Source organism: Dicentrarchus labrax, unplaced genomic scaffold (genome assembly GCF_905237075.1).
Source record: "Dicentrarchus labrax unplaced genomic scaffold, dlabrax2021, whole genome shotgun sequence".
Taxonomy (NCBI): Eukaryota; Metazoa; Chordata; class Actinopteri; family Moronidae; genus Dicentrarchus; species Dicentrarchus labrax.
This window is the reverse complement of record NW_026136716.1, coordinates 5,922,260-5,948,645: the sequence shown is the minus strand read 5'-3', so window position 1 is coordinate 5,948,645 and position 26,386 is coordinate 5,922,260. Positions and strand designations below refer to the sequence as shown.

General features: G+C 43.9%; 1 protein-coding gene across 2 annotated transcripts; it reads left to right on the top strand.

Moving 5' to 3' along the window:
* The first annotated feature begins 560 nt into the window (after positions 1-560).
* On the top strand, positions 561-25,513 carry zgc:65895 (uncharacterized protein LOC393546 homolog). Of its 2 annotated transcripts, none has more exons than XM_051427457.1 (3): positions 561-4,113; positions 21,930-21,981; positions 23,545-25,513. In XM_051427457.1, exons 1-3 carry the CDS (start codon positions 2,084-2,086, stop codon positions 23,806-23,808), a joined length of 2,346 nt encoding a protein of 781 aa, XP_051283417.1. In that variant the 5' UTR covers positions 561-2,083; the 3' UTR covers positions 23,809-25,513. The 2 variants fall into 2 exon arrangements, with proteins under 2 accessions (XP_051283417.1, XP_051283418.1); XM_051427458.1 differs by lacking the exon at positions 561-4,113 and adding an exon at positions 21,232-21,558.
* The last annotated feature ends 873 nt before the right edge of the window (positions 25,514-26,386 follow it).

Below are 26,386 nucleotides of genomic sequence, written 5' to 3'. Positions count from 1 at the left end.
TTAATGCTTTAAATTACATTACATTATCTGGTGTTCTGGGTTTTTCCACACTTTTAAATTATCCTAAAAAAACAAGATTTTCTCATTTCCCTTGACATTTATATATTTAATATATAAAGCTTGTTCGCTTATTGTTAGGTAGGTAGACACCTATTCTTGTGATTGCTATATTTCTGCTGTAGAATTAAATCACATCTGATTAACAAGAAAATGTTGTGTGATGATTCTTTGCTTTTTTATACATCAGAATCAATAAGTAAATGTATGTAAAGGTTGACATGATCCCCGGTGAACACTGTCTAAACTTCTCATCAGTAGAAGCAGAAGCTGTCTAGGAACAGTCTTGACGTTCAGGTTAAATGTTTACAGAAAGCATGGCTCATGTCCCTCTGTTACAACATTACGCAACCTTTGGAATCAGACTTCAGAGTGGAACTTTCCCATAGTCCGCCCTCCCCTACAGGTGCATGTGTTTATGAATAGCCGTAATGCTGACATGTTGAAAGTGCATTGACAGGTGTGTCTCTGCCCTTCATACCTGCTGTTATATGTTTAACGGGAGAATCTGTCGCTAGAAGGCAGGCACAGAAACAGACAGGTCAGAATCTGATTTGTTGTCGCTGTGTAAGATATGTATAGGGGGGTTAGTATGGTAGCCTTGTTTATATAGAGCCTGTAGCCTCTGGCTGAATTATATCCGACAGGCGGAACAAGCTGGTCTTATATGAGGAGCTGGTTTCAACTTAGTCTTTGTGTCAGGGCTTGTTTTGCATGACATTTCAATTATTGGCTTGTTATTCTGCCTGTCAAAAGGTTATCTGAACACAAAATAGAGGCAGAAACTTCTGAAATGCACCATATTTTCTTTGAGCAGTGTTTCTTTAGGTTTATAATTCATGTGTAAATAAATACACATGCTCAGATTGGCCTCAAAGTAAATAGATACTGCTGAGTTTATAGAGCTAATTTATAGTAGTACTTCCCAGACAGTGGGGTCCAAAGAAATAATAAACACAAACCAGAGTCCAGTGCTGCCTTAAATGACTTAGTAAATATGGTAAAATTGACACTCTGACTGAGGACATTTTGTTCAAGTAATAAATACTGTGACAGAAATGAAAAACGTTAAATTTACCAACATTAAAATAGCCACTCACAGTCAACAGTCAGAATACCTGAAAAAAAAAACGATTTTTATAAGCCAAAAGTCAACCAAACGTACTAAAAAAACTAAATCCTGTACTTTCCAACTTAATGATTGAGCCTGAACGCCACATCATCATCTTAAGCTATAGGCCGACACGCGCATGCGCAGTGTCAGTGTTTGCATTCCGCCTCCCTCCGGAGACTGACAGCCCCGTTAGCTGCTCCTCCTCACCGGCAATGATACAGCAAACACGGACTCGATCAGACACACCGACATGGACTTAGCGAGCACTTTTTACCACTACAAAGACGGATATTATTTAGACGCCGTTGTGTATCGATCGTAGACGGAGTTAATTATCTGTGATCAGGTTTTTGTTTCGGAGGAGGAGGAGGAGGAGGAAGGAAGACTCGACGTCCGGGGAGAGGAGTGGATGAGACGGCTGGTTTCCTGCGACATACACCGGCCAGCTAAGGACGCGTCCACACTTACACTCACACGTAAAGACCACCCGAGTGCACCTTATTTTAGGAGGTATTTGTGCTGCTGTGTCGCGAATATCCGCAAAAAAAATAGTCGCGGTTTGTTGTTGAAAGACGTGACGCGAAGCTAACGCCGCTTTAAGCTAACCAGCGGCTAGCTCAATTTCGCATTGTTTATTTTATTTCCTTTAACTGAAGACGGTGTTTGTATCCGTCTGAAGTTGGATTAATACGCGTGTTGAGAAGAGGGGAAGCTAGTGTTTCAGTCTGACTCCAGCCCGGAGCGTTGAACTTGATTTTTAAAGGACATAAATCTTCTGACTTCTCACTTTATGGCTCGTTAGTACCGCAGCTAGCATCTGTGTGAGCCAGTAGGTTGCTCAAAACAGCCGCCAGCCGCTTCTGAGCTTTTAAATAGCTGCTTGGCTGTAAAGAGAAAAAAAAAAAAAAAAAGATGCACCAGCAGGAGTTTTCTGGAGAGCCGTCTGGGGCGGGGAGCAGGAAAACTGCGTACCACTACAGGAGGGGCAGCAGCGGTGCGTCGGCCTCGTCCACGGCCGGCGGCAGCGGGGCAAACACGGGGGACGACAATCCAACCCAGGCTGGATCTTCTTCTCCCGCCCTGCACCACCAGCCCCAGTCCCAAGCTGCTGGCGCTCAGGTGAAGAAGAAGAGCGGCTTCCAGATAACAAGTGTGACCTCCGCTCAGATTAATGTGAGTGGCAACAACAGTTTGGCAGATGACACTGAGAGCTACGATGATATGGATGAGTCGCACACAGAAGACCTCTCCTCCTCCGATATGCTGGATGTGTCCGTGTCCAGAGCCACGGATACAGGTGTGCCGGAGAGGAGCTCTTCTGATGAGACGTTGAACAGTCTCCATGGGGTTGACACACCTGGACTTGTGTCACCCAATGAGCCTCTTAACCCCCATCCCATACCTCAGGGGTCTCAGCAGCTCACCTCTATGGTAAATGGGACCATGCAGCATCATTTCTATCCTCAGCAACACAGCCAGACGCACCATCATCACTCTGATAGCTTGGGAGGAGCTGAACCCTCATTGGCAGCTCTTCCCATCGCTCCCAAGGCTAGTTCCAGCCCGGCCATGGCTTCCAAAGCGGGGCCTGGCCAATCCCAGAGGCCGCCGGTGTTGGACAACACTAAACCTGCAGGTGGGACAACTCAACCAGTAGCCCCTATTGTTGCCACTGATCCACATCTTCAGGGCAGTGTGAACCTTTCTAATGTGTCTACCGTCACTGCTGCTGCTATGGTTCCTCCTCCGGGGCCTGCAGGTTTTGACAACACTAGCATGAGTGGGCAGGTAGCCCCTGTTGGAGTAGGAGCAGGTCCGTCTGCTGCTGCCTCCAACACTCAAACCCAGCCCACCCAAACTCAGACAGCTACTGGCTCTCGTTTCAGGGTGGTCAAATTAGACACCAACTCTGAGCCGTTCCGCAAAGGACGGTGGACTTGTACAGAGTATTATGAAAAGGAGATTCCTCAACCAGCTGCAGCTGAGGCACCAAAAGGTCCAGAGGTGACTGCAGAGACTGAGGCAGGTACCACTGGGGTTAGTCAGGGCGTACCTGCTGTACAGCCACCGCCGCCGAGCCAGGACTTCACCCTTCCACAAGCCATGCAGAGCCCACCACAGGGACTGGGCCAGACCACTCCCCTGACCTATGTTTCACCCCAGGAGGTTGTTGGTGGGGCTCACATGCAGAAACCAGGGGCTCCTCTCACTCTCCCTACAGCAACACCACAGGCTGGTGTAAGTCAGCCTCCCTCTGTAATACCCCAGCAGTTGCCCTATGCGTTCGATCCCCACCAGGCTCAACCTCAGGGAGGTTACCCTGCACCTCAGGTCCATGCAGGGGTTATGGCCCCGGGGAGTGTTCGACAGCCAGACTTCATCCAGCCCACTGCTCCCTTCCAGACCCAAGTCCAGCCTCCACCGCCACATGTCACAACAGGAATGTCCATAACACCAGCTCCAGGTGTTACGGCACAGCAGCCAGTCAGCATAACTCAACAGCTGCCCCATCAAGGTCAAGTCGCCCCACCTGCCCAGGCAACTTTTACAGGACAGCCGCAGGCCCTCCCAGCTCAACCCCAACTTCAGCCACAGCCCCCCTCCACTGCCACAGTCCCACTAACACACCCCCATGGGACCTACATGCCTCTGACCGCTGTACTCCAACCCCTCCTCACCCCGGGTGCAACCTTCACCCAGGTTCCTGGAGGAGGGAGCTCCATAAAAACCTCCCAGCTGGAGGACGCCCAGAAGCTTCTGCTCCAGCATCAAGGCCTGTTGAGTCTGCCCAGGCTGGGGGCAGCAGTCGGTGGAGAGGGCGCTGCGGACGCCAGCGGGGCTGCTCGAACCCTGGCCCACATGGGGATGTCAGCTGAGGCCAGCGCCTTCATGGCTGCTGCTGCAGGCCTCCGGACTCATCATGCTGAAGGAGAGGAGGACAGGTGAGGATGGACGGCCTGTGCTGCCAAAGTTGTTTTTTCTAAAGTATGATTTGTTTTGCAGATGAAGGTTTTTAAGGAAACAATAAGAGGAAGTTATTATTGGTACATTGTAGTTCAGGCTGCAGCACAGTCAAATATTTTTTAATTACACCATTAGTTTGAAATATCCCCCCCGGTCACATCATGGAAACAACAAACAAACGGATTATGGTGTAACTGTATCTCTGCTGGTAACAGCATCCTGCAACTGGTTTTCTGTCAGGTTTCATTCAAGTGTAGAAGGTCCAATGTCACGTTCTCTTGCCGCCCTGTCCCCTGAGGTCACTCTGTCAGCCTTCAGTAGGCAGCAGGTGAAAAACGGCTCACTGGACATTGTAAAAACATCAGTGGCTCGAATAGAAGCAGTGGAGCTGCTGAGTCATTGAGGGTGGTGGTGATTCAGCAGATTCACTGCCCTGGTTGACCCCCTACCATCACACATCCACTTCCATTAGCATGTGACTCTTTTGTGTCAGTAAGGTTACATTCAGTTGTTTTCTCACGCTATCTTTCTTTTCCCGTTATGTTTTTTACCCCCCCCCGTCTCTCCTCGACTGTACATTTTCTCACTCCTATGTTGCTGTTAGTTTTGCTGCTCAAAAGTGGTTATTTCAGCTGCAGGTAGTTTCTAAAAATGCAAGGTTGATCTAAAAAAGAGTCGACGTCCTGGAAAAAAACCTCCCGTGCCCTATTTGAAGACGCAGTTTTAGTCTTTCAGAGTCTGTGCTGTAGGGACAGTGGAGGGCCCCGATCGGGAGTTGTGTTGCATAAATCTGATAAATAAACTCTCGCCGCAGAGAGCGCTGTTGGGGCAGCAGTCTCCTGTTACCAGTGTACTGTCCTGTGTTCTGGTTTAGCCAGAGATTCATGTTGTGTGTTGTGTTATTCCTGCAAGGTATAGAGGAAGTGCAGCCTCACCTAAGCACCCATAATTGAAATACATATTCTTAAATATTATGGCTTTTTAAGCTGTTGGTAACAAATGCTAAGACTTCTGAGCGGTTCCATGATTAAAACAACAGTTGCTGAGCGAACCAGTAAACATACTTCTAATTCAATTATCAGCACAGCAGGTCATTGGCGAGCTGAAACTAACTGTTGATGTATTTTCAGCTGTTCAGATTGTGCCTGAACTCGAGGAACGGAGCGACGGAGGGTGCAATAACTGCTGGTTCAATGTTGACACAGTCTTAGTCATATTCAGCTGCAGACAGAGCTGGACTGTGTACTGTGTGGAGGCTTTTGTCAGCAATCTGTGGCACCCCATCATGGCTGTGTGTGTGTGTGTGTGTGTGTGTGTGTGTGTGTGTGTGTGTGTGTGTGTGCGCGCATGGTCTCTGCATGTCTTCTCTGTAAATGTGTTTCTGTCTATCCGTCGGCCCATTTTCGTGTCATGAATCAGCCTCTGTCCTAAACAGTCTTAAGAGGTGTGTGTGTGTGTGTGTGTGTGTGTGTGTGTGTGTGTGTGTCTGCTTTGTTTATAGTCATGTTCATGTCATGCTGTGATCTGGTCTCTCTTTTACTCTCTGCTTTCTTTCACCCTCTCTATCTTTGTCTCTGTCTCCCTTCCTTCTCCTCTACCCCTTTCTTTAAGACACTAGTCTTTCAACTCTTAAAACCTCCGTCTGCTTTCCCTGTATACATGCAGTCTTTGCTCCGGACTAATAATATCCAGCCCTGTGCCATAATGAAGTCTACAGGTTTTTCAGGCACTGCACCCATATTTACTATCGAGAGTAAGCAAGGACTGACTGAAATGAGCACAGTATGTATGAAAGGATAAACAGTCAGTACACTTACACCTATCAGTTGTGAGCGCATAGTAAAGAAGGCCTCTGCAGAGGCATTATTAGCCAAAGATATTCTATTTACAGTGACGTAAAACAGAGAGGAGCAGAGTTTTACCTACAAAAATTACTTGATTGATTGATTGATTTATCAAAATAGGTGTTGGTTTATTTTCTGCTGATTGATTAATCAACTTATAGTTCCAGCTCTTATTTTGGCTGACCTGAAACAGACCTAGTTGGCACAACTCAGCGATTAGGCGCAATATGTTTATTTGTGAAATAAATCAACTAGTTGTCTGGGATAATTGTTGTTCATAGAGCACACTTTTCAGTCTCAGTTTCTGTAGTGAGTACCTGTTGTCTGAGTCCAGTTTGGCTCTTTAAAAGCCTCGTGTTGCAGCTATCGTGACTTTGAAAACACCTGATCGTGCCTGGCTGTGTGCATGACTGCATGACCGTCATGTGGTACATTGGGGCTGCGAGGGTGTGTCTGCGCTTTGAAGGATTCTGCTTGTTTCTTTTCACCTGCGTGCTGTCTGTTTCTATATCTGTCAGTGAGAGTGAGTGCTGTACAGCACAGTGTTATTAATCAGGGCTTTCATCAGCTCCTCGTGACTCCCGCAGGTGGAATTTCAGCCTGCGGGTCAATTGCTGGTATAATTTGACTTTTGGATAGCTGCCAGCATCGGTTGAAGGAAAATACACGCACTTCCAGTATACTTTTACACCTGTCATCTGTGTCTTATCCACACGCTTTTCTCTCTTTCCACCAACAGCAACTGACTTTGCATACAGGTTGCAGACAGTGAATACAGCACTGCTTACTACTGTTTATAGCCTGACAAACAGCAGTAGACTGTATATAATAGTGCTTTTTTCAAACAGAATTATATACGCCTCTACTGCTGCTTCACCACGTAGGCAGAAAGGGTGACTCTGCAAGTTGTTTTGATGCAGAAATAAAAGCGTAATCACTAAGCAATACAGGTGAGACTGCACAGCCTATGCAGACACAGTGTCATTCCTCCACTACAGCATGGTTCGGTAATGAGACTAAACCAGAATTATACCTTGTGTGTATGAGTATGTCAAACACTTAACAAGGCTATTATTTAGGAATAATTTACGTCAGTCCACACATTTTACCACAAGAATGATAAAATATTGCCTTAGGCGTGTAGAGGTGTAATATGTATTTCACAGCCAACTGAATGTCAAACATAAATGAAGTGTTCATTTATTCCTTTTTATAGGGCAATTTATCTCTATGACCTCATCCTTTGGAGACATAAAACTTAGAGGTGCAATCGTTAGTGATTATTTGCCCATAAAACTTGCACATTGCACAGTGTATGTGTAACAGAAGCCTTCTTTTAATACTTTTATTTTAAGTATTTTAATGAAGTAAATGTGTGTTCAGCAGCAGCTGTGGACGAACTGTCAGCTTAAACATAACCGAGCAGTCGTGAGTTTACAGCTTGAATACCAAGTGATTATTAATCAATGAAGACAGTCAACAGGTGTGCCAAATGTGGACGTAAGAGAGTCCTTTTGTTGTGCCTGGCAGAGCACATTAGCCTTGTTCTAATAGAGACTCACTACTTTAATGCAGTGACAATGAGCTGTGTCATTTAATAGGGATGCAGGCCTATTTTCTGATTCTGAGCCGGTTCAAAGCTGTACTTCCAAAACCGGAAGCTCGCCTGTTTTAAAAAGCTTGAGCAATCTTTTATGACTTCCCAGCTTCAGTCTTCTATCATCAGTAGGTGATCCGACACAGATTGCAGCTCTAATATGGGTTCACATATTAGGGGGTCATTCAAGGATTTGGCTCCTTTATACCCTTTCTCACTATGTGTTTGATGTCAGTTCTGCTTTTATGAGGCACTTCACTGTTAATCTTTCATGTGTTTGTGATAATAAGCTGCCTGTCAAGCACTGTAGTTGTACCGACTTTGACTCACGTTTTGTTAATGTTGACGCGCCTGTTTTTTAATTGCCGTGCCATCCAAACTTTAGCTTTTACGAGGCAGAGGGGGATCCCCCGGCAGCAAAGACCAAATATGGGCAAACTCTTGGAGACACAGTGAAAGAAATATTTGATGAGAAGCTCGAGAGGTTCCCCGAAAAGAAACATCTTTTACTTGGCATTAGTTTTAAATGTTTCTACCATAAATAGAGTAGTAAGTCACAAAGTCAGGCTTTCTCCCAAAAAAAGAATGTTTCCAACCCTTTTTGAAACTCTAGTTTATAAAAGATGAAGATAAATCCTGCGATGCACGCTTATAAACCCTGGAAGTAATGAGTCATATCTGATAAACACATTGGTGAAGCATTGCTCTTTTGAACACACGCCAGGATAAGAATGTTAGGTGTACCACTGCTTTGTTTATACATGCTTAAATGACTAAATAAATACAGTTGCCCCTACTCGTGCCACAGATCCTGCATGATTTGTCCTTAAATTAGTCTTAAATCTTCCATTATTTTGTTAAAACATTGTTGTAAAGTATTTTAAGTTTAAACCCCAGATTAATCTTAGCAAAAAACTTAAATATCCTCTGTGCTTATTGTCATGAACCGGCTCAAAGTTCATACAAACCAAGGGAGACCACACAGATAATTAACCAGTAGTGTAGTGAGTGAGTGAGTGTGTGTGTGTGAATATGGGCAGAGTATTGTGTATGTAAATAGGTAGCCGGACTTAGCAAACCCAAAACACCAACAAACCCAGAAACTGCTGGTTGGAAGGAGAGAGACTGATAGAGGAACTCTCCTCCTCTAATGTCTGTGAGTATGTCGTGGGTACAGTATATGAGTCAAGCTTTTGCCCGCCCGTTTACAGCTTTTACAGTTCTTTTGAATTGTAAATTGGCTGAAGCACAGGTTCCTGTTTCATTGCGTTGTTAATCCTGTTTGGTGGATGTTTTAGTCAGACAGCAGTTTAGTGGTGCTTCTAATTTCCTGGGCAGCATCCTCACGGGTGTCAAGAACAATAAATCACACCTGAAGGTAGTTAAGTCTCCTAATGAGCCGTCAAATCAGGCTTCAGCAGAGACATTAAATTTACTGTCATTCTTTTTTTCTCTCGCTCTCGCACATACTGTAGTACTGCTGTTACCCCACAAGGTGGCGACGTAGGTTCACAAATCCTAAGCCGTTGTGCGTTTGTGAGGAGTTGTTTATATAACCCTAACGTGCTGTGAGAAGCACTGACCTAAAATGTGCCTTGCAGCTAAGTGGGAATGTCCTTCCTGTGAATGAATCACAAACATATTGAGTGGTTTTAGATCTTTTCTCTGTAAAAACACCTTTGAGTGCTTACAGTAAGAAATGGGTGTGTAATGTTTAAGTGTGGTTTCTGGCTGCAGAAGGTCCCAACGGTATAGTGATTGATATAATATATCCATTGGCGGGGATTGTTACACAGTAGGTGTGCTTATTTTTAGGGATGGACTGACTCTTCCCATGGACGAGTTTACATCGGCCCGAATGAGTCAGACTCATTTTGGAGGCTCTTTTTTTTTTGTCCTGTAGCTAAAGAGTTTCATGACAGTAGGGACAGTAATTTTTAGGCAAATCGTGACATTCATTCAATCAGACCATATGGTACTTTTGTTTATTTATACAAAAGACTTTCAGTGTCTCATTCAGCTGTGTGGGTATGTTCAATCCATTGCTCTCTAGTTCCCTTCATAGTGCAATCAGTCTGCGCTTGCATTATGAGGCTGATTTATTTTACACAAATTCATAACAGTGGTTTCTTCTAAAAACTCATTGAATCATCATAGAGCTGAAACAAACTATTTTAAGAAATATTTTCCAGTAAAAATACCACACATTCTCTTGCTTTGCTTTGTAATTGGCAATTTTAAAATGTCATCTTGGGTTTCAGACATTTTAAAGTAATCTATTAATTGAGGAAATTTGCATGTCAGTGGTCTGACTGACCCCACAATGTTTGAGTCCCAGTTAAAATAACATTGGAAGGAAACGTTTTCAGGCTTCGCTGTCGTTTGCATCGTAGGTCTTGATGTGTGTGAAGATCTTAATGCAGCCAGATCAGAACATCATCTGGCGCTCTGACAGATTCAGTTTAAGGCGGTATTGGTGGGTGGGTGGGGTGGGGGGGGGGGATTGGGGGAGTGCAGTGCCAAGTAGACGGGTGTCACGTTTGCTCGCCTTGTGCCTTCATGCAGCGCTGCAGATTCTTGAAGAAAGTCACAGACCAGAGAGGATGTAATATGTGTCCATGCATGTTCTCTCTGCTGGAGTGTGTTTATGAGCTCACCCTTCAGGATGGTGTGTACGTGTGTGTGTTTGTATGTGTGTGTGTGTGTGTGTGTGTGTGTGTGTGTGTGTGTGTGTGTGTGTGTGTGTGTGAGTGAAAGGGAAGGTGTTTACAGGGGAGTTTCTAATGGTGTGGAACAGCTTTTTCTCCCTTCAGGCTTTTATGCAGAGGGAACAGCACGAGCAAAGAGGAGAGGCAACTGTTCTGGTTTTAACTGGCTGTGCCACGATCACTCTTTTGCCGCCTGTGCTGTTATTTTCTTTCTCCGTCATTTCCCTTTTTTAGATGACTTTACCCTCTGACAGTTACAGTTAACGGGAGAGAAATGTGATATTTCAGATCCTATAATTGAACCTTAAAACTAGTATCCAGCTGAGCTCTCAGGAAACTTACCTGCCACTGTAATTTTCCATGATCAACAGGAAAAATACTCCCTGATTTGCCACTGTTTGTTTTTCCCCAGCACCATTTGTGCTTTAAATGTAGTAATTGTAGCGATTTATGTTTTATTTCTGCTTTTTTAAATGTTTCCTGTGAATTAAATGAGCAGAGAATGATGCTTGGTTTTCATGAAGCCACGTTTGTCCTTTGTCTGTGAGGCCTTTGTCTTTAAATAAACAAGGTTGAACCCTCCTGCAGTGAAAGCTAGTGGTACATAACAATATTCTAAATGGGAAAAAAAATCAAAATAGACTATAAATTATCTGGTTGAGCTTGTTGTCTGCATCACGCTTGGTCCTGGAAGACGAGATGGAAATGAATGTAATGTGACGCTTTGTTGAATGTCTTTTGGTCAGAGGTCAGCAAAGAAACACAAAGCATGCAGGGATTGGGTTTTGCTCAAGGACACTTCAGCAGGACAGATACCTGTTGTGGTGCACCTGCTGTTCAAAATATTTATCTCATGGAAGGTTTTACACTTTCTTTTTGTCTGAAGTTTCAAACTCATCCCCAGTAACATGACCACTCTAGTACCCGTCTACAGAAAACATTTACATTTCCCCCTGTAAGTGACACTTCCCGGTAAAGAGAAATAATAATAATTCTGCGTAACGCCAGCTCTGTTTGTTTTGTCTCAGAGCTTTGACCCGTCCAACTGTTAAAACACATTCACATCGCAGCTTGAAGCCCGCACACCGCCGAGAGCGTTGAGCAAAGTTTCTCAACCGCTGCTGAGAAGATCCTCACTGTTAATGCACTGACAGTCCTCTGTTTACATTCACACCGAGCCCTGTGCAGATCCATGTGACTGGGGGTCGGTAACACAACTTCCTGCGACGTTTTTTTAATGTTGTCAGTGTATCGTACAGTTCTGTGAGATTTGATTGTATAATGTTTATTTTAACACATGGATTACAGTGGGAGTATGGGTGGGGGCTGCTGAATCTCAATTTTGTGTGTGAAATGTGTCATACGGAGCCAGAAGTTATTTATGTGTGTGCATACAAAGCTTTTAACAGCTTCAGATATGTGTATGAAGAGCCTTTTTGCCAGTTTTTGGGGTATCTAGACAGAACTTTAAACAGGAGGAGATGAGATGTCTATTGATTTTAGCCAGATTGTGTGTAATCCTTTAATCTCCAGTATTTGTGCCAATTCAAAACCAAAGCACGCTGTCTTCTCCTTCTTCTTTTTCTGCATCTATTTTGATAATTGGCTGATTGTTTAAGTTATTTTTCAGGCAAAATTTCTCTAAATTTAGCTGCTAAATTGTGAGAATATGCTGCTTTTCTTTGTTTCACGTAATAGGAAACTGAATATCTATGAGGTTTCGGACTGTTGGCTTCACCTTGTGTGCTTTTTATAAAATTATGATGGGCATTTTCACTATATTTGGAGAATCTATAGACCAAACGTTTATGCATTAATGAAAGGTGCAGCTGCAGCACTAATCTATAGCGCCTCCTCTTTACATCATCTTTTTTGACGTTTTTATATATCGCACATTCCTCGCTAAAAATGTGTGAGGGTGTTGAAAAGTTAAAACCTCATGCATCAGAAGAAAAAAGGCATGTCTGCCTTGGCACTGAACTAGTAGAGAGATGTCAGTCTCCTTCCTTCCCTGTCTCTCTCTCTCTCTGCTCTGTCTGTCTGTTTCGTGGCCCATATGGCACAGAGGCTGGTTATGTAAGGCATTGCGTGCATGGCAGAGACCGATTCACTTACGCTCCAGAGAGCCGCTGCCCTGAAGCCCTGTGATGCCATGAGAGCTGTTTGAGTTCTGCGGCGTTCCTGCTCTTTGTTTTGTCTATGTTTGGGGCGAAGATCAAGTGAGATTATCCGAGGTTTGCAAACAAGTAGAAGGTTGTCTTTGATTGCTACCTTGGTACACTTCGGCTACTCAGGAATTATACCTTGAAAATGGAAAAATGATTGCATGCTGTCGGTCCAGTGTTGATTCTGTAATGATCGTTTTCTTTCTCTTTTCAACAAATCCTCATAAATACTTCCCCTTTTTGTCCTGTCTTTTTTCTAAATTTGGAAGATAAAAACATACTTCCTTTGCTTAAGTGAAGTGTCTGTCTGTCTGTGTCTGTGTGCGTGTGCGTGCAGTGGGGTTGATCTTGCTGTCGGCCTTGGTTCTCCTCCATGTAAATGCCAATGCTCAAAGCCTCCGAAACCGGATTCCGCCAGTTTGCAAACATAGACTCTCTCTCTCTCACACACACACACACACACACACACACACACACACACACACACACACACACACACACACACACACACACACACACACACACACACACCGGCTGATACAAGAACACACAAACGGGATGCACAGACCCGCGCAGACACACACACGCAAGCTCATGTCTCCCAACTGCTTCAGGACAAGTGATGCAGAAGAAGGCGGGCGAATCACAGAGCAGCATACCAACTAATGAAAAAGGGATGAAAGGAAGAGAGAGAAAGGGAGCAGGGAAACATTATTTGGGGGATATTAAGAGCAAAGCTAATATTTTAGAGTTTAGACATAATCCAAAAAAAGTTTTGATGCACTATTTTGTCTTGAAATGAGCTGATGGCTTCCAGTTGTGTTGAGGTTTTTGTGGAGATTACTTTTATAGTGCCCTTGTGTTCCCAGTCACTTTCCCTAATTGCTCAAACCCTCGCATATTTCCACATAATGTACAGTTGTGGCAGAGTTGGATCCTTTTCAGGACCACACACTGCAGCCTGAGCGATGGCTCCCCAATTGAGCCCGGCTCCTCTTTCACTCGAACCCGCACAATAAAGTGAGGCGGAAGCGTTACTTACACTCAGCTGGATGCTTTTGTGAGAGAGGACGTGGATGAAGGGAGGGCTGTGGTAAAAGGGGTTGCCTTCTAGGGTATGTACAGAAAATACACAAGAAGGCATTTAGGTGGCTGTTAGCGCTATTGATTTTACACTTTTCTAGAGCATCTAACCACTGGAGCTTAAAAATATCTTCTCCTCTGCTTGTTGTGACAAGCCTCTTTCTTTTACTCGCCCTTATTCTTGATGTTGGTGTGGATTTTAAAAACATTTCTAAGATACTGAAGATATTACAAACACAGGCGCACACTCTTTAAGATTTGGAAACAAGCTTCTTGTTTGAATTTGAATGTAAGCCCCCTCAGTTAAGCTGCCCCAGTTTTTGTTCTTTTATTGCAAAGATTAAAAAATATTGCCCGAGGTTTTACTGTTCACAAAAATAGGTGTCACTTTTCTCAAGTATAGTTTGCAATGAAACTTTATATTTTTACTGATGTGCAACGCGAGCACCATCTGCTCTTCTTATACCTACACATGTACGCTCCACTGGGTGTGGCACTGGATGTACACCACCACCCTTTTCCGTTCAGATCGCCTCAAAATCATATAGCCACTGAGTGTTTTGAAGAAGGTGTCGTGAGTGGAAAGCATTTTGTGACGGGTGAAGACGCTGTTCATAATGTGGACCGCTGTGTAGTTAAAGGCTTAAGGGAGAGTTAAAATGAGCTCTGCCTGTTGATTGTTTTATCCACAGTTTGGCAAGGTTGAGCGCTCATTACCTAATTATTAAAGTCTAATAGCTTGGTGGAACAGTAGCCTGGCCAATAAGGAAGAGTTTAAGTTGGCATTAAAGTGACTTACTTAATCTCTCTGCTAACATACTTGTTGTCCCCCAGTTTCTAAGTCTCCTGTATACATTAAGCTTCAACATAATGATTAGGTAATATATGGGTCAAGCCTTTGCACATGCCACATACACAACCTTTAGATGGACATGGATATATAATGAATGAAAGCAATCCCCATCTGTGATGTCTGTGTGTCTCGCCATTGGCTGAGCACAGTCTGCAGCGCCGCCAGCGATTGGCTGAAAGTAATCTGTCTCCACATCAGTGAGCGCTTCCCTCAGACGAGTTTTCCAGCCTTTTGTTCTGAGTGGGCATGCGTACACTGACCCTTAAATCTAGTACACAATGTACAGATATAGGAGTATGTGATCCCTGTCCCATGTCCCTCCACATTTTTTAAAATGAGGAATGGAAAATACCTCAAGTTCACAAATAAAAATTACGTTTTTAGAGACATTTTATGTTTTTTTTATCTCCCTTTAGTCCAAAGTTCTGCTCCCACAACGCTCTTGTTTCTGGCCCTCGACTCGTTCCTTTGATTAGTGACGCGTACAGTGAAGGGAAGAAAAGATGGCGTGACCTTCACCTAATGAGGTTAATAATTTCACTGCATGCATTGAGCTGAATCCCACCAACAAACTCAGTCTGCGCGCTCCCCTCGCCGCCATTTTGTGGTCCACACAACTGCTCGCTATCTTCCCACCGGAGGTTGCCTCCTCCCTTTGTTCTCTACAGTTCTTCCACTCAAAAGGTCCTGCAGAGATTCAGTGTTTTGAGTTTTATTTTTTTCCTGCTCTGCATCGCTGTTTCCCTGATGTGCCGTGTAGCTAGCCGGCTTGTTTTGATCGTCTTTGTTCAGACTGTTTTGTGAACTGTGTGCGCGTCTTTATTGCCGGCATGTAGGTACACGTGAGCCACGCTCCAGTGGAGGGACCATACTGTGAAGAGTGTGTGTGTCCAGTGTGCATCCACTGATGAGGAGTGACAAGACGGCTCAAGACACGCCTGGTACAACATACACTTCCTAAAGTAATTCTCCTTACTTCAGGATGGGAATAGTCTTATGTGTGTGAGGAAATGTGGATGTTTCTTAATACGTTCAGGGAATTTAAGGGCACTCGCTCTTCACTATCAACTGATACGAAGAGTTGAGGAGCAAGGTACCGCTCTTGTGTCCATCACCATCACGGAGAAGGTGTTGAGGAAACAAACAGGAAACAAGGAGCAAAGGGAGTGGCTTGTTGGCGGCCGTGTGCGTGCAAATGAGGTGTGTGTGGTCAAAAGTAGCTCATCCTATTGGACGGATCACCGTAATCTCTGCTGACAGTTTATATAACAACAGAAGGAGGAGGTGTCATGACTCCTTACGCGGTGACATCACAGCCCACCCTCCCTGTCTCCCCTCACCATACACCCAATCATCTGAGAATCTATATGTGATTCAGGCTTAGCGAGGGGCAGCCAGGAGTGCGAACGCGCGCCTCCCCCCCGTTGTACAAACACACACTCCCATCCCGGTCCTACACAGCTCCATCCTGGTCTCCACTGTTGGTCCCCCTATGTGAAGCTCCAGCAGCTGAAGGGAGCAGGAGGTTGGGGAGGCAAAGGGCGCAGGTCAGGAGGGCAGAGGAGGGGTGCAGTGGTGGTGGTGTTTGCTTTGGGTGTGTGTGTGTGTGTGTGTGTGTGTGTGTGTTTGTGGGGGCCCCTCTGCCTTGTCGGAGCGTGTGTTTTAGCCTGAGAGCATCAATGAGAGAGAAGGGGCTTGCCGTGGCAGGAGGAGAGCAGGGCAGGAACACCATGGCTCTAAAGCTGCTCTTCTGGGAGCTGGAGAAGCATCTGAAGAGGTAACGATGGCTGTAGTGTTGTCACGTTGTCGGGGGGGGGGTTGGCGATGGCGTAGCTGGGTCGGGTAGCCTGCATCAGCTTTTTATTGTTGTTGTTGTTGTGGCGTTCAGTTCATTGAATTTTGTTGAAATATACAAGCAGGGCCTGGTACCGCCTCTACCTGCAGCAAGGCGTCAAGGCTCCTCAGCCTGTTCAAACCCCCCCCCCCACTCAGATGCCCCGAAGGGCTATACATGTGATTGAGGACACAATGTTCTGGCGTCTGCACATGCATGTTGTTACGCTTGAGTGTGTGTGAGTATAAAAAAAGCGTGTTTGGCTCACGTCCATCCTCTGTAACGTGGTCCTGGTCCAGATCTGGACCCAAGATTAGGACCCAAGAGCTTTCAGTTGAGTTTTTCCCTCCAATCTCAACTGCCTCAGATAACCATGTTCCAGTTCCTCAATTGATCCAGTTTGTCCATATTTGCTTCCCTTTGTTCAGTTATCATCCCACATATAGACTTAAGTCTCTTAAACCCCCAATAAACCAGTATGTATGCAGCCCATCCAATATGAACACACTGTTACCTACTTCTCTTTGTGTCCTTTCTCTAGTGTGTTTAATATTTGTCTGAAACATTTTTTTTCTTTTTGCCTCAGCATGTATGAATCGGGTCTCAATTTAATTTTAAAGGTGCGTACACAGACAAAAGGAGAAGTCACACAGACGTTATTTTCCAGTTCTCTAAAACCACTCACACGCCAACGTAAGTGACACAGCTGGAGGAGGTAAAATACTTTTTGTCTCCTCCTCAGACAGGTTGTTGACACAGTTTTCCTCTCACTGAACTTGGTACCACAGCTCAAGTGAATGTTCCAGCCTCGGACAGATATAACAGCTAAAAGGTGCCTAAAGCAGGACAGGTGAAAGGAGCTCAAAGATCTTGGCGCTGCTGCTCAAAGCTTTTAGACCGTTGTTGACGTGCCTACGTGTGTCAAAAACAGGTGTGAATGAGAAGAAACTTGTACCGATGTAATTAAAATGTGTCGCAGGTATAAAAACAAAACCACACCCTGATTTGTTGTGTGAACTAAATGTACTTTGTGTGCTTTTTTTTAATATCTAAACCACTGTTTCCATGGTCACAGTGTAACTTGACTGTTGAGTAATTTAACTGAAATATTGATCTGATTAGCCATGAGTGGATCAATAAGAACCAAAGTACTGGCTTTGTGTCCCGTAGTGATGGTTTCAGTTTCATGTGCTTCATTAATCTGTAATCCACCAGGTGGGATGACTAATCAAAGATACCACAAATTTCTTAAATTAGGGACACAACTAACTATTTGTATTAAAACATAGGAGACTAGCACCTTGGTATAACCACCAAACCCGCCAGTTAAAGCAAATAGCTAGAAAATCTGAAAGGAAATGGCGCTCTTCCAAATTATCAGAATATCGCTCAAATTGGCAAGATGATCTTAAGATTTATAGAAAGGCCCTCCGTAATGCCAGAGGAGCCTATTACTCAGCACTAATAGAAGAAAATAAGAACAACCCTAGGTTCCTCTTCAGCACTGTAGCCAGGCTGACAGAGAGTCACAGCTCTATCGAGCCACATATCCCCATAAACTTAAGTAGCAATGACTTCATGAGCTTCTTCTATAATAAAATTATTACTATTAGAGAAAAATTAATCACCAACTGCCATCAACAGTTATCAGTGGCTCTCCAAGTTCAGGGACTTCTGTCAATGTAAACTTAGATGTATATTTAGACTGTTTTTCTGCTATCGATCTTCATCAGTTAACTTCAATCATTTCTTCATCGAAGCCATCAACCTGTCTGTTAGACCCGATCCCAACTAGGCTGCTTAAAGAAGTTGTTCCCTTAATTGGCACTTCTTTACTGGATATGATTAATCTTTCTTTATTATCAGGATATGTACCACAGTCCTTTAAAGTAGCTGTAATTAAACCCCTTCTTAAAAAGTCTACTCTTGACCCAGGGGTTTTAGCCAACTATAGACCGATTTCTAACCTCCCGTTCCTCTCTAAGATTCTGGAGAAAGTAGTCGCCAAAGAGTTGTGTGACTTTCTACATAACAATAGTTTATTTGAGGATTTTCAGTCAGGATTTAGAGTTCATCATAGCACAGAGACAGCTCTGGTTAAAGTTAATAATGACCTTCTGACTGCTTCTGACAATGGACTTGTCTCTGTACTTGTATTATTAGATCTTAGTGCTGCATTTGACACCATTGACCATGATATTCTTTTACAGAGACTTGAGCATCAAATTGGCATTAAAGGAACTGCCCTAACCTGGTTTAAGTCATACTTATCAGATCGTACTCAGTTTGTACATGTTAACGATGAATCCTCCATAAATACTAAAGTTAGTCATGGAGTTCCACAAGGTTCTGTACTTGGACCAATACTATTTACTTTTATATGCTCCCTTTAGGCAACATTATTAGGAATCACTCCATTAACTTTCACTGTTATGCAGATGATACGCAGTTATATCTATCAATCAAACCCAATGAAATTAATCAATTATCTAAATTACAAACATGTCTTAAGGACATAAAATCCTGGATGACCTGCAATTTTCTGATGTTAAACTCAGAAAAACCGAAATTCTTGTTCTTGGCCCCAAAAACCTTAGAGACTCATTGTCTAAAGATATAGTCACTCTAGATGGCATTAACTTGGCCTCTAGCACCACTGTCAGGAATCTTGGAGTTATCTTTGATCAGGATTTGTCATTTAACTCCCACATAAAGCAGACCTCTAGGACTGCCTTCTTTCATTTACGTAATATTAGAAAATTAGACACATACTATCACAGACAGATGCAGAAAACTAATCCATGCATTTGTTACTTCAAGGCTGGATTACTGCAACTCTTTATTATCAGGTTGCCCCAATAAGTCCATTAAAACGCTCCAATTAATTCAGAACGCTGCAGCACGAGTACTGACAGGAACTAGAAAAAGAGATCACATCTCTCCTGTACTAGCTACTCTGCATTGGCTCCCTATAAAATGTAGAATTGAATTTAAAATACTCCTCCTCACCTATAAAGCTCTTCATGGTCAGGCCCCTTCATATCTTAAAGAGCTCATAGTACCCTATTACCCCACTAGAACACTACGTTCTCTGAATGCTGGGCTACTTGTGGTTCCTATAGTCTCTAAAAGTAGAACAGGAGCCAGAGCCTTCAGTTACCAAGCTCCTCTCCTGTGGAACCAGCTTCCAGTTGTGGTTCGGGAGGCAGACACCCTCACCACTTTCAAGAGTAGGCTTAAGACATTCCTCTTTGATAAAGCTTATAGTTAGGGCTGGATCAGGTGAGTCCTGAACCATCCCTTAGTTATGCTGCTATAGGCCTAGACTATCGGGGGATTTCCCATGGTGCACTGAGCTACTCTCTTCCTCTCTCTTTCTGCACTCATTCATGTCCCTTTAATGCATGTTACTAACTCCACTTCTTCCCCGGAGTTCTTGTGCTTTCTCGTCTCGCAGGTTCTCATGGATCCTGGTGGAGCCTCCTGCCATGGTCCTGCTTGACTGCCATTGCCAATACTGTTGTTGCTGTGCACCTGTCTGTCTGTCTGTCGCCTCTCTCTCTCTCTCTCTCTCTCTCTCTCTCTCTCTCACCCCAACTGGTCGAGACAGACGACCACCCACCTAGAGCCGGAGGATCTGTCCTAGGTTTCTGCCTTTTAACAGGCAGTTTTTCCTTGCCCTTGTCGCCAAGTGCTTGCTCATGGTGGTACTGTTGGGTCTCTGTAATTAATGTTAAAGAGTTCGGTCTAGACCTGCTCTATTTGAAAAGTGTCCTGAGATAACTTCTGTTATGAATTGGCGCTATACAAATAAAATTGAATTGAATTGAATTGAATTGAATTATAATCCAGAGACATTTTTTCAATCGTGTTCCTTCTCGTGCTGAGAATATTAGTTGATTAATGCAAGGGTTTTTTTAAAGGCATCCCCTCAGACAAAGCTTGTAAAAAAATCATCCCTGTTTAGTGTACTTTGCTCAATTCCTGTGTAATCATGATTATGTTATTTGATCCCGTAGACACTCAACAGTTGAGACAAGATATTCGATATTTCTGTTTGAGACGACACCAAATACACAAACAAGGTCTGTCCTAAGGCATTTATTAGATTAAGACTCTGGGAAGCTGTAAATGATCCCTTAAACTACTGTATCCGAACTCTCTTTAACCAAATCACACATTTGATAATTAATGTAATATATCCCCTGAAACTACGATATGAACAGAGAGCATTTTCAGAGGCTGAAAGGTTTGATAAATGACTTTTAACAAGTAATTATCAAACTCGTCGGCTATTAATATCCTCTTAATTGACTCACTGTTTCAGCTCTACGGAAGGAATCAAACATCTCAGAGAACTTGGAGACATGTCCTGAATAATGAGCCTCCTCGCTATCACAGAGCGGAGGGGTGGCCCCGAGTTAATGTACAGAACAGCGTGTTCCCATTTCACTGAGTCCAACTAAATATCTAAAGAGGACAAAGGAGCTTATCTTCCACTGCTTCTGCTGTCTGACCCCTTTTTTTTTTTTTTTTCCCCCACTCTCCAGACTTACAGTGTAAATGTTGGACAGTGCTGAGGTCAGATTTTGTCAAATTACCTGCAGCCCTGTGGTACTGGGAGAGTCTTGACCCCCTGTTTAATACACCAGTTATAACCGATAGGTGGAGACATTGTTCCACACACCAGCCAAGGCAAAGTTTTCCCATCACCCTGCTGTCCACATTTGAGGAAGACACAGAGCAGAGGAGAACAAAAAAACAGACGATTTAAAGCAAAATGTCTGCCTTTAATCTGCCGTCTTAAAGTCTAAGCGGAGCCCTGTGTCTGCGGCTGCGGCTGCTGGATGCGGGCTTTTATAGAGGGACGGTGCGGCAGGTAGAGAGAGGAGCTGCATAAATTATGACCATGAGCAAAACCCTCTCCTCCAATCGGCGCACGCAGTATGCAAACGAGGCGCAGCGCTCCGCCAATCACGCCGCCGCTGGCGCTGTTTTTCCTGCATGCATTATCCGGAGAGGGAGACGCTGTTTTATCGGAGCTGCAGCCCGCCGCTTCAGTCTATTGTGTGCTCTGTTCCGGCTGCGGTCGCCCCGGAGAGCAAGACCCCGACGTCCTGCCCTCAATAATGCGCTTTTTTTCTACTTTTATACCGCTGGATTTCCAGTTTGTGCAGCCGAAGAACCGCCTGTGGAGGTTTTAATGGACGGGGTAGCATGAATTCCCAATGTTATACAGTGGCGATGGATCTTGGCGTTTGTCAGCTGAGGAATTTCTCCATATCGTTTCTGTCCTCTGTGCTCGGGAAGGAGAGTGCAGCAGTCAGGCTCGACAATAGGTAAATACTGCGCATTGTGTGCGGCACATGAAAACGAGGCTACATGGCCCCAAATGTTGCCTCATTGATTCTCCGCCATCAAAGTCTCAGCCTGATGCCTCGACCTCCATTTGCTTTGTTGCACACATTTAATATTGTGAATTCTTGCGTATTTACTCTTCCCCTCATGACAGCTTCATCATTTTATTTATGTTTGATTTGACAGCTTTAAACCGCCTCATCCTTTTTTTTTTTTTTTTAAAAAAAAAACAAAAAAAAAAAAAAACCCTTAATGCAGTCAAATTGTAGTCAAATACACCCTGCGGTATTCGGCTAATAGGTGCTAGAGGCTTTAATAACTAACCAATAACACTGTTCTCTCTGTCTTCCAGCTCCTCCGGTGCCAGTGTGGTGGCCATTGACAACAAGATTGAACAAGCGATGGTAAGAATCAGTTTTTGATAATCTCTAATGCGGCTCTGTGTTAGTCTATAGGCCCGTTTCATGATGCTTTACATGTATGTGTTATGTAAGCCAAGCATTGTCGCAGACCCCCTTTTTAATGCTTTTTGATAGCCTGTTAAAGATATTGTAATGTTTGTATTCAAAGGGACTTTCAAGGTAATGACAGAAGACTAAAAAGCTGCTCTTGAGCAATGAATGAATGAATGAATGAGAAGCATGAAGGCTCCTGTCTGTATTCCAGATGTGAGTTTCAGTATAATTTAAGCTGCACATGTGGAGAAAACATCCTTTTCTGCTTTAAGTGCACCTGCTGTTTGAATCAGAGGCTACAGGAGCTTCCTGCTCGCTCACAGTTTGGACAGATAACCTCCGGCTTGTTGGCAACTTGATGTGGGCTAGGCTAAGGTTCACACGCTATCCTCTCTCTCTCTCCCCTTCTCATGCATATACATAGTCCCTCGCCCTCTCCCACCTCTCTCTGTCCCGTGTTGCTAGGCAAGCAGCAGCCGCCCCACTGCTCGGTATAAATAACTCGGCTGGTGATAGGCTCCTCCTCCCGGTGCAGGAACATTTTGTTCCCTCACTGCCTACCGGGGCAGGGAGGAGGAAGAGGAGGAGGAGGAGGGGCGGGTCAACAGAGGAGGGGATGCTCAGATTATTAAAAGCAAATCCCTCTTCAGCAGGCTGGCACTGCACACTGCTCAGGCATCATCATGGGAATGCACTAAAAGCTCGCTCTCACAGTATTTTTATTTTACTTAAAGTCCACCTTCTTCTGAGGAATCACTGCTGTGTTTGCGTTCCTCGTCGCCACTGAGACAGCTGCATGTGCCGTGCAGACTCTAAAGTGAAATTAGAAGACCAAATTAGCCTGTGCGCTGCTGTGTCACATGTTTTGCCCCTCCAGTCTTTGTGTCGCTCTCACATATTTGAGTCAGTTTTTCCTGAAGTTAAATCTGCTGTAAGAGCTGGAAGTCTGTTGCGGTCCAAGATGTATTTATAGAGAATATATATAAAGCACAGATGACTCAAGATATAAAAATATAAAGGAAGTTGAACAAGGATTATTTTAGGATGTCTAGAAGTTTCCAATCAGTTGATTCCAAAATAAGGTGACACAAACACACAAAAGCTAAAACTATTAATTATCAAAATATTTCTATTCATTTTCAGTTGACTGACATGTTGCTCAGATAATTGACTAATGCAGCTTGTGAGTAATTGATCCATAAGAATCTGATTTAGTCTTAAAAATCGTCATAATTCCTCAGATACTGAAATTGCTTTTCTTGTCAGTTTATAATGAAATAAATGAAAGCAGTAAATCTTCATATTTGAGACGACAAACAGTTGCAGGTTAGTCACCTGATCACTGATTGATAATAGTGTGATAATTATTGGTAATTAACAGAAGCATTTGGCAGTAAATGGCATTTGTGTATGTTTTGATGTGTAATAAGGAGGTTTAAAGGTGGTTTCTCCACCTCACCGCGGGAATAATGGATGAATTATCTCTCTAACCGACTCTTCCTCCATCCTCAGGACCTGGTGAAGAGCCACCTGATGTACGCCGTCCGCGAGGAGGTGGAGGTGCTGAAGGAGCAGATCAAAGAGCTGATCGAGCGCAACACTCAGCTGGAGCAGGAGAACAACCTGCTCAAGAACCTGGCCAGCCCCGAGCAGATGGCTCAGTTCCAGGCGCAGGTGCAGACCGGCAGCTCCCCGACCGGCGCCGGCCAGCCTCTGGTCCCGGCCGGAACCACACAAGTCCTCCCTTCCACACAGAGCTCCGGCACGTCTGCGTAACACAGAAGCTGCACATGGAAGACCCCCACCACCTGAGGATAAGAGATAGGAGGGGTGATGGAAGGAGGAGGAGGAGGAGGAGGAGGAGGAGGAAGGAGTCTTGCCATACTGTGAACTGACTCTATGCCACCGTCTCGAGGAGTGCCCACCTCAGCTCAACCGGAGGACGAAAAACAACTTTCTTTTGTTGCACATTTAATTTAACTGAAAGACGTTGGAGTTGCACCGGCGCGTGTGTGTGTGTGTGTGTCCCCGCTTTATCTCCCAACTTTTACTACCTGCTTCAGACAATCGTTGTTGTCGTGGTGGTGGTGGTCGTCGTCGTGGTGATGATAATGAGTATGAGGGGGAAAGACAGAGCTGACAGGAAGTGCCGGCCGACCCTTGCAACCGGCGCCGTTGTTCAGGGAGGGAGGAGCTTAACGCCGGGCCCGACCAATCAAGGGGAGCACGCTCTTTGTCAGTGCCGTCGAATCCCTCGCAGTGTGTGTGACCGGTGGAAAGTGTGCCATCGTCTTAGCCCCGCCCCCAACCTCAACCCAGCATTGTCCCGTCTGCGTCACACTTTAAATCCTTTTTTTTTTTTTTTTTACTCTGCATCTTGTTTTATGTTGTTTTTTTTTAGCGCTGCGGTCCGATATTGACAATGGACGAACTGTGAGAATCGACACAGCCCATCTGGAATGGGAGTCCAGCTCACCTTTTTTTTTCTCTCCCAGCATCTGAAGACGGAGAGATGTTCTGGGTTGAGGGGCGGGGTTATAAAGAATTATGAAATATATATAAGCTGCGTCTCATTGTTCACTTTGAGAACTCTGTGTTCTTCTTGAGGCTTCGCGTCGCCGTCCCCACCCTGAGCGCACTCTCTCCCCCCCTCTTGGATGGATCATTAGACATTTATTGCAGGGAATCAACGTTTGTTGTTTTTGGTTTTTTAAGGGAGGGTTTAGGATTTGTCTGTTTTTTTTTTTTTTTTTTGCTCTTGTTGATGTAATTAATGTCCTAGTGATCTGTAAAAATAAATAACGGAGAGGCAAATAAATAGGACATGACTGTTTCTAGGTAGTGAACTTTGTACAGATTAAACATTTCCAATTAAACTCTGCCAAGTGCCTGGTTTCTAACCATAGATACATATATAAAAGCTTTTTTTTAGTCGTGTTATTGAATATGTGTACATATATACATATAAAAAGATATATAAATATATATATATCTATGGTTTTGCCAGGTTTTACTACCTGTGATGTCATTACTCAGGGTGGGAACAGAAGAGGATTATTTACCTCCACACTAAGATGCTGTCTCTCCTGCAGTGACACACGGCTTCGTACTGTACGTGAACTCTCCTCTGCCGTCGCTTAACTCACTCGCTCAAGTTATCTGGACTGGTTTTTACCGTTTTGGGGATGTGAAGTTGTTTTTTTTCTTACATGAATGGCGATAATGTAATTTTTTGTTTTTTCTTCTTTTCTTTGTCTTTTTGTACAGCCAAGTGTTTTGAGTTGCTCGTAGTGCAACTGGAGCGCAGAACACAATAATGAGACACTCAGCAAAACAAAAAACAAAAAAAAAAAAAAGAAAGGAAAATGCCTAGCACAAGTATGTCGATGTTTTGTGCATGTTCCTCAGCCCATCACAAATGTGACGTTACAATTGCACTAGACAGTTGCACCTCAAATAAAAATGAAAACAAAAAAGCAAAGACTGTTTGGTTTTATTCATTTTTTTAAGGATGTTGAACTTTTGGGGGATTTTACATTCAAGGTCTGACCGGTTGAATTTTATTCACGTTGATCTAGACAGGTTTCCTTAAAGACAACGGGGGCGTTCTTAAGAAAATATGAAGGTAAAAGTTGAATTTCGGTCTTAAATATTCCATAAATTCAATCCTTTTCTATCTAGAACAACTAAAGAACTGGATTTAAGTCATTAGATTTATTTTACAGCCCATAAAAACCTTCACTGCCCCCTAATTGACCCCCAGACTTCCCAATTAGGAGCACGGACCTCATTGCGCATGCCCAGAGGTGGACCGCGATGTAAATATATGTATGTGGAGCCGTCATTGGTGGGAGACGACCGAGCCCCCCTGAAGGTATCCTCGTGGCTCCGCCCACCGCTCCCTCACGTGGATCTGCACGCCGGGAGCGAGGACGCGCAGGCATGGGTGCGCGCACCAATATAGGGCGACGACACGAGAGGGATTGTGGGAGCTGAAATCTCTCATCTAACAGTCTCTGCTCGTGTTTTATGTCACAAATGTTGGTTTCTGTTATTAAAAGCAGGTCATAAAATGAATCACAGGTGGCTGAGGAATATTATATTACTATTCTCTATTACTATGATTATAATTATTTAAAATATTTATATATTTATGGCAGAAAAGTAAACAATTCTTACATTTAATTGTACATATCATATTACACACATACTTGCATACAAACCCCCTTTAGATTTATAGTTGTGGTGTCTCCTTTCTGTATTAGCATTTATAAGAGGATTACTGTAAATGCTGTAGTATATACACTACACTACACTTGTATAACCCAAAGCCATTAATTATTATATAATATAA